Source organism: Diaphorina citri, unplaced genomic scaffold (assembly GCF_000475195.1).
Source record: "Diaphorina citri unplaced genomic scaffold, Diaci psyllid genome assembly version 1.1 scaffold1066, whole genome shotgun sequence".
NCBI classification, from domain to species: domain Eukaryota; kingdom Metazoa; phylum Arthropoda; class Insecta; order Hemiptera; family Psyllidae; genus Diaphorina; species Diaphorina citri.
Genome location: NW_007378495.1, coordinates 94653 through 102981, shown reverse-complemented (window position 1 = coordinate 102981; position 8329 = coordinate 94653). Strand labels below are relative to the sequence as shown.

The following is an 8329-nucleotide window of genomic DNA, read 5'->3' as shown; positions in this document are numbered from 1 at the left end:
AAAAAAAAATCTTGTGTTTTTTTTTTTTTTTTTTTTTTTTTTTTTTTTTTTTTTTGTAGCATGTAAAACCTGTCACAGTGTCACATTAGGCCCAGATGTCTGTGTCTTAGTATGTCCAAGATGTTTCTCTATCTTTCCCCGGCTCTAAAGCATTCCGAGTATATCTTGGTTGTCTATCAGTACAAAAAATACAAACACATTAAAGTTACAGCCTATTCACAGTAGACCAAAACTGTTTCCTTTTTTTGACAAAAAGGACTATTTGCCTGTTTGCCTGCAAGGAGTCACTTAGCTTGTATCTTCAAAAGAGAGTCCTAGCCTGACAGGATATCATTATCAATCCGAGATTTAAGGTAAAACGAAGTTTTGGTCTAATGTGAAAACGGAACACACACATAGTCGAGGGCCGTCAATCAACGAGGTGAACCTATGGCAGGCAGTGTGGACGGCTGGACGGTTTCAGTCGACATCAATCGACGGTCGTCGACCTTGTGTGGACACAGCTTAATGTTTCAAAATCCAAAAGCGTTTTGTGATGCCACCGGTGGCTTTTCGCTTACATCTCAATTGCCCCAACGAGGCTGAGTGCCCTCACAGAGCCCAAATCGTAAAATTTTGTCCCAATAAATCCAAAACCAAATGCACACAAAAGAAGAAAAAATAAGAATCAAAATACAAAACGAACACAAGAAATAATAAAAACAAAAATAACCAAATAAAAAATTACCTTACAAAACAAACTCAAGAAATAAAAACAAAAATAGCCAAATAAAAAAAAATTACAAGAAATAAATACATATTAAAATAACCAAATAAAAACAAAGAAAATACATCATAAACAATAAATAAGAAAGGACATTAAAAGGTTAAGGAAAGGTTGTTTCGACAAACGTTGTCAAAAGGTTTCTGCAGGGGTTTAGGAAAAATTGTCTTGACAAGGTTGTCCAAAAGGTTTTTGCAATTTTGTTTAGACAAGTATCATATTCAATTATGTGAAACAAAACATGGCTGAACCAATGAGATTGTGAGATTTCGCTTTGTGGAGCAAGTGTTCGCATCCAAAGCGGAATCTGATTGGTTCAGCCAAAAAAGTCACATTATCGAATACGATAAAGGTTGTCCAAAGGTTTTCTTTAGACAAACGTTGTCAAAAGGTTTCTGCTAGTTTTAGGAAAGGTTTCTGCAAGGTTTAGGAAAGGTTGCGGAGGAAAGGTTTCTGCAAGGTTCAGGAAAGATTTTTCAAAGAATTCCACAAGGTTGTGGAAAAGTTCCGGCAAGGTTTCGCGGGGCTGGTTAGTTCACTTACCCGGCGCGCTTTACTCTGATACTTCAGCGCCTTCTTCGTGTCTTGCGTGGCGGTCTGCACATAGTCCACGGCGTGCTCCACATGGTACTCGATGCGGTCTATCATCTCACCCTACAGAATCCGACCAGTGGGAGCGAAGAGGGAAAAAGGGAAACATTGTGGGATAAAAGGGGAAAATTGTGCGGGAAAGAAACGCACGAGGGAAAATATTGGGAGAAAAGTATAGAAAAGGGAAACATTTTTCGGGATAAAAAATATAGATATAGCGAAAAATGGAGGGAAAAAAACAAAGAAAGGGAAAAATTGTGGGGACAAAACAGGAATGTACGAGACGGCATTGAAGAGGTGGGAAAAATAAAAGCCGGGAAAAAAGATGGTATTGAAGAGATAGTGAACAAAATGGTGGGGAAAATTTGGACATGAAGTAGAAGAAATATTGGGACGAAAATAAAACACAATTGACAGGCAAAGAGAAGTAGAAACAGGATTGAAGAGGTAGAAGATGGTGCAAAAATTGGAAGTGAAAAGGGAAAAAATATAGAGAAAATTGGTAGTGGGAGGAAAGAGGGAATAACGAACGTTTCATCCGCCCCGGGCGGGAATCGAACCCGCGGCCTAGCGCTTACAAGGCAGACGCGCCACCAACCAAGCTAACTAGGCTGGCTAAAAAAATGACATTGAAATGATTTTAAATCAAAATATTGATACTAATTAGTTATTGGTGGTTGATACGGTCTTCATTGTGAGAAGCTATAGAGATGGCGATGGATTATATGGAGAGTATCTTTCAGTATGATGTCGTTCCCCGCTTAATACACTAAGCTAAATTTTATGACTTGACTTGGATTCGAACCACCAGCCTCCAGATCCAGTGTCCATCGTGGTAACCACTAGGCCACTGAGATTGGAACTTTGGCATATATGGTCAACCCACAAAGGACTTTGAGTAAAGGTTGTTGAACAACTAGCACTCATACTAACTTGTCTTTATACTTACACCTTGTGTGAACACTGCTGGGTTCCCGGTATCCAACATTGCTTCTAGTTCTTCATTTGTTGTTGTTCTACCCGCTGCAAACACAAAACAGAATAACATACTTTATTTTCTTTTGAAACGTATGCGCACGAACATGACTTGCGCAGAAATGCATGCGCACAAACAGATTAATGTGTTACCTGCGAGGGAGCTTTGCTCAGGACATTTTGATGGGACGTCATCGTGTATGGGAGCGTATGCCGTGACGTCAGAGTTCAAGATTTACCGGTATTTTTTTAAATCGATTTATCTCGGAATCTAAAAGTCGTAGAAGAAAAAGAAAAGTTCCCTAGTTCCTCATTTTTTCTGTTCTTTATCTTAGAAACCTCACCCAAGTAAGCGCAACTGATCTATTTTGGTATAAATTTGATTTTTTTATAGGTATGATATTCCCATGATATTGTAGGTAATTTTATTCATGATAGCCATACTGCCCTCACGTGACGTCACGTGACGTGACGTGATAGTAGTGTGTTTTCACCTTAATTCTACTTATACTTACTGATTTCCAACTGTCGCTGTATCCGGCCTTTACATCGTTCGCGATAGTCGGTCTGCGTTCGGTTGTATTCGGTCATCACTTCGACAAACTTCCTGGACAAGAATCGAACTCGCGGCCTAGCGCTTACAAGGCAGACGCACTACCAACTAAGCTAACTAGGCTGGCACAGAGAAGATAACAGCCTGCAAATTCCCTTGTTAAAGAAATAGCAAAGATAGAGTGCGAAGGGTATCCGCACTCGTACAATTTTTGTAACCAAAACTAAAAGCTAGTTCATTCATTCTTTGTGGCGACATCGCAGTCAATGGTTGCCAGATTGATGTTAACACTGCCGTTCTGAAGAGGTCTCTGCTGGCAGCTAGTTGGTTTGGTTCAACGCCTCAAGTGATGTGATGCTCAGCCATTCCTTGATGTGACGAAAATCACCGACCGCATCTAAATACGAGAAAATACCTACTGATACCAATATGTACTACCTGGTACCTACTAGGTATATTAAACCAGCCATACCTAGAAAGGAGGACGTCGAGGAGGAGAGAGAGAGGAGACAGTCGGAAGACAAAGAAAGAAAGAAAGAGAGAGAGAGATTTCATTTCATTTCATTTATTTATTACAATTTTAAATTTTACATAGGTAACATCTCCTAAGCTAATAAAAAATAACTTTTGAGGAGAAAAAATAACTTTTGAGGAGAAGAGAGAGAGAGAGAATAAACAGAGAGAAGAAGAAGTGAGAGGAGAGAGAGAGAGAGAGAGAGAGAAAGAGATGTCAAGAGTGAGAGAGAGCGAGAGCAGAAAGGAAGAAAGAGGAGAACGAGAAGAGAGGATAATTTGGAGAGAGAAAGAGAGAGAGAAAGAGAGAGAGAGAGAAAGAGAGAGAGAAAGAGAGAGAGAGAGAAAGAGAGAGAGAGAATAAACAGAGAGGAGAGAGAAAGAGAAATCAAGAGTGAGAGAGAGCGAGAGCAGAAAGGAAGAAAGAGGAGAAGGAGAAGAGGGGATAATTTGAAGTCCACTAGAAAAATTCATGCAGAGGGAAAAGTCTCTGTTCCATTATTTTATGCCTACATTTTACAATCCTTCCCTCTTCTATCCTATTCTGCTTCGGACTTTAATTCTTCTTTCTTTTCTTCACAACCTCTTTTTTTCTTTTAAAAAAAATAATAAAAAAAATCGACCTATCCTTTTTTAAGAGGTTCGATAGATTGAACTGTCTGTAACTGCTAAGGCAAAACGTGTTTTGGCACTAAAATATGACCATCGAAAATTTGACCCGATTACATTACTTTCCTTCCTATAGGATAAGGAAAGTAAAAATGTTTGAAATTGAGATGAAATAAGGATTTCCCTATACTTAATAGGCAGGTCAACCTCGGATTGAACTCAATCCTGAGACAATCTACGGTGGTAAAACTCGACCTAAGTATCGCTGAAAAAGACGCGCTAGGTACCCTTCAAGCTAACTAAGCTGGGAATTCAATGTTTTGTTTCACGAAATCCTCAAGTTTATCAGTTTCAAAGCTTCACCTAATCAATCAAAATGAAATACTAATACTCCAACTTTATATTCTTCATTTCTTTATATCTCTTTTTCTCCTTCTTCTTCTACTTTTTCCTTCTTCGTCTTATTCTCGATATTCTTCTTCGTGTCCTCTTCTTCTTCTCCTTCTTTGTCTTCTTTTCCTTCTTCTTTTTCTTCTTCTTCCTTTTTCATCTTATTCTTTTTGTTGTTGTTGCTGTTGTCTTCGTGTCCTCTTCTCTTCTTCTACTTTTTCCTTCTTTTATTCTCGAAATTGTTCTTCGTGTCCTCTTCTTCTTCTTCTCCTTCTTCTTTTTCTTCTTCTTCCTCTTCTTCCTCTTCTTCTTCCTCTTCTTTTTCCTTTTTCATCTTATTCTTTTTGTTGTTGTTGTTGTTGTTGTTGTTGCTGTTTTTGTTGTTGTTGTTGTTGTTGTTGTTGTCTTCGTGTCCTCTTCCTCCTCTTTCTTCCAGTGGTCTTCTTCATTATTACATTATTCACTTCTCCTTTCTCCTCTCTTCTACTTCTGCCTCTTCTCCTATTTTCCGGTCTCCCTTACATCACCTCATTCTTGTTGTTGTTCTTCTCCATCTCCTCCTCCTCCACCTTCTTCTTCATGTTATTGTCCTCCTCCACCTCCTCCTCCTTCTTCTTCTTATTCATGTTATTGTCCTCCTCCACCTCCTCCTTCTTCTTCTTATTCATGTTATTGTCCTCCTCCACCTCCTCCTTCTTCTTCTTATTCATGTTATTGTCCTCATCCACCTTCTTCTTCTTATTCATGTTATTGTCCTCCTCCACCTTCTTCTTCTTATTCATGTTATTGTCCTTTATTTTTTACTTCTCCTCCTCCTTCTTTTCCTTAATATGATACTCATATTAGCCTAGTTTCGAAATTTCGCGCGAAGCTACATACATCACTCCCAGTTTGAGAACCTCTGATGTAGAGCCTAGGCAAGATTTTTTGTTTCTTTTTAAGTAGCAGAGTTCTCCTGGAAGAGCTCTTCCACCCAACCACTAAATCTTTCTTTCACTGTGAGACTTTAAGATATTTCACCAGGGAGGTCTTGAATGCTCCTAGACTTTGTGAGTTCCTTATATCCCTAAGAAGAGAATTCCATAATCTAACTGCAGATACATGGTAAGAATTACCATATACCTGAGTCCTATGTATTGGAATTTCCAGGAGATTCAGATTGTGTGCTCTGGTGCTATACTGCGTTATGTTTTGCAGATAGAGCAGAGTGTCCTGGAAATATTGAGGCCCTTGGGAGTGTAGTATATTGTTCAACAGTAGCAACATGTGTAAAGGTAGAAAGACACTATTATCGCGTCACGTGAGCTCATGGGGAGTTGTAGTTCAAAGTTTTCCCATGATATTGTAGGTAATTCTGTTCATGATAGCCATACTGCCCTCACGTGACGTAACGTGATAGTAGTGTGTTTTCACCTTAATTCTACTTATACTTACTGATTTCCAACTGTCGCTGTATCCGGCCTTTACATCGCTCGCGATAGTCGGTCTGCGTCCGGTTGTATTCGGTCATCACTTCGACAAACTTCCTGGACAGGGTGGAGTGTTGGGTCTTGCGTATCCTCAGATCTGCCGACGATTTGTTCGACTGCTCCTCTTGCTCGATAGACTGCTCGATCACTGGAAGGGGAAAAGGAAAATCTGGTGTGAACATCTCAAGACTTTCTATATGGCATTTGCGGAACTTGGAAGAAAAAAAAAATCGTTGACCAAGGGGAGTATTGAACCCGGAACTTCTCAACTGTGTGTCGCGTATCCTCAGATCTGCCGACGATTTGTTCGACTGCTCCTCTTGCTCGATAGACTGCTCGATCACTGGAAGGGGAAAAGGAAAATCTGATGTGAACATCACAAGACTTTCTATGGAATCTATGGTATTTGCGGAACTTGGAAGAAAAAAAAAAAAAGAAAAAGGGGAGTATTGAACCCGGAACTTCTCAATTGTGTGTCAGATAGTGCTAAAAGTTGTACCATTCGGCGTTCAAAATTCGATCGGACTGCATTTCTGAAAAGTTGCGTGTTTGTGTGTGTGTGTGTGGGGGGGGTACTACAATGCTCCCCCATGTACATATGTGGCCCGCATACACATGGAAGTTGGAAACCCCTGTTCTGTGATCTATGAAAATACCACCTACGGATTTTATTTAAGGACTTTTTGAACGTTGGTTTCTGTTGACTGTTTTTTACTTTCTATTACTACAGTATAGCGAGCTATACTATACTATAACTTACCTTTTAATTTGGCACGAACTTTGTTGGCTGTTTTTTTAATGTCTGCCATCAAGTCTTCTAGTTCTTGTTTTACTTCTGTGAACACAAAAAGAGATACCGAAGGCATTAGAATGGAAGGTAAAGTGGAGGAGCATGAATCTACATAATATCATATCTTCTTTGAAAGCAACCTCAGTGGTGCAGTTGTTAACGCGTTGGACTTTGGATCCGTAGGTTGGTGGTTCAAGTCCAAGTCAAGTCATGAAATTTATTCAGGTGTAATAATCGGGGAACGATATTTGTGACAAGCATTTAAATATGCTTAACACAATTTAAAAAATCCCTTATCTTCCTTGAAAGATAAAAGAAGCCTAGGTAGTTTGAAGAGTGGCTGAGGGACTATAAACAGAGAGTAGATCAGCGTCTAGCTAGGGGATTATAAACAGGGAGTAGACTAGTCCAAATTTCCTCACGCTATATCAATAGCGAAGGTTGAGTGCGAAGGGAATCCCACTCGGAAATTATTGTTTAGCCAAAACCAGTTGGCCTCAAAGCGATCACTCTAAAGCTGATTGAGAGGCCGCCGACCCCATCTGAACATGGGAAAAAACGAAGAAGAGGAGGTAGTTTGAAGAGTAGCGCGTCTGGGGCGGGAATCGAACCCGCGACCGAGCGCTTACAAAGCAGACGCGCTACCCTCCAAGATAACTCTTCGCTTTCGGGACGATAAGACCTCAGCAGTTACCTACAGTTCCTTCTAGGCTGGCCAAATCTTAAAAAAGCAGATAACTGTAGTCGCGGCTCCGGTTTGGATCAATGGCCGTTTAACTGCTACCCCAGGAGGGGAGGGAGGTAAATGGGAAAAATTGGAGGGAGCAAAGGAACCTGGCGGGGACAAACACATCAAATGGGACGAAATAGAGTATGAGAGAGAGAAATTAGCAGGGATATGGGAAGAGAAACAAAAAATTATAGGGAGGGAGAAAGATATGCGTACCTATAAAAGCGAGAGAGGGGAAAATAGAACGCGACGGGAAGGAGAGAGAGAAGAAAAATAGGGATAAAAGGGAAGGAAAAAAAAAGACAAGAAAATGTAGGGAAATAGAGATAAAAGTAAAAAGAAGGAAGGTATAAATATATGTAATTGTAGGTATAAAAGGGAAGGAAACTAAGGGGGGAAACACAAGAAAACCTATAGCAAAATAGAGATAAAAAAGGGAAAATAGATGTAAGGGAGGGAGGGAGAAAATAGACATGAAAGAGAGGCCTGTGGGAGGGAGGAATGAAAGGGAAAGAAAAACAGGAGCCAAGAACTTACAGGCGTCAGATAACTTTTTTCTTTTGAAGGGACAAAAAATTGTCTTGTTTACCTTAACGATTCTTCCCTCTTTCCCTCATAGAAAATTCCCATTCCCTCATAGAAAATCCCCCATTTTCCCACTTCAGAGGAAACAAGCTGGGTCCGTTCCTGCGGGAATTTTTTAGCCCGTAGTTTATTCGATCGTGGGGAAAGAAAATTAGTACCTACATATGTACCTACCTATTTTATAGGTCAACCAGGTTTGGATAAGTCCTTCTATGGGGACAGACACACAGACAGACGACACCGAAGCGAAAACAATAGTCCGTCCCTGTTCCTTTTATTATTACTATTGTAATATAATAAAGGAAGGACGGACTAAAAAAAGAAACGATTTTTGTCGAAAATAATACTCATAGTTACCACT

The 8329-nt window shown here is 39.9% G+C and overlaps 1 protein-coding gene across 1 annotated transcript in view; it reads right to left on the bottom strand.

Annotated features, from left to right (window-relative positions):
• Window positions 1–907: 907 nt before the first annotated feature.
• The window catches only part of LOC103514014 (syntaxin-1A-like), a 23347-nt gene continuing 15925 nt past the window's right edge, over window positions 908–8329 (bottom strand). The window contains exons 5-9 of the mRNA XM_008478879.2: window positions 6624–6698; window positions 5829–6011; window positions 2288–2377; window positions 2218–2246; window positions 908–1417 (exon numbers count right to left, since the gene is read on the bottom strand). Of these exons, the coding sequence (XP_008477101.1) occupies window positions 1226–1417; window positions 2218–2246; window positions 2288–2377; window positions 5829–6011; window positions 6624–6698 (569 nt within the window). The 3' untranslated portion in view covers window positions 908–1225. The remainder of the gene's footprint in view (window positions 1418–2217; window positions 2247–2287; window positions 2378–5828; window positions 6012–6623; window positions 6699–8329) is intronic.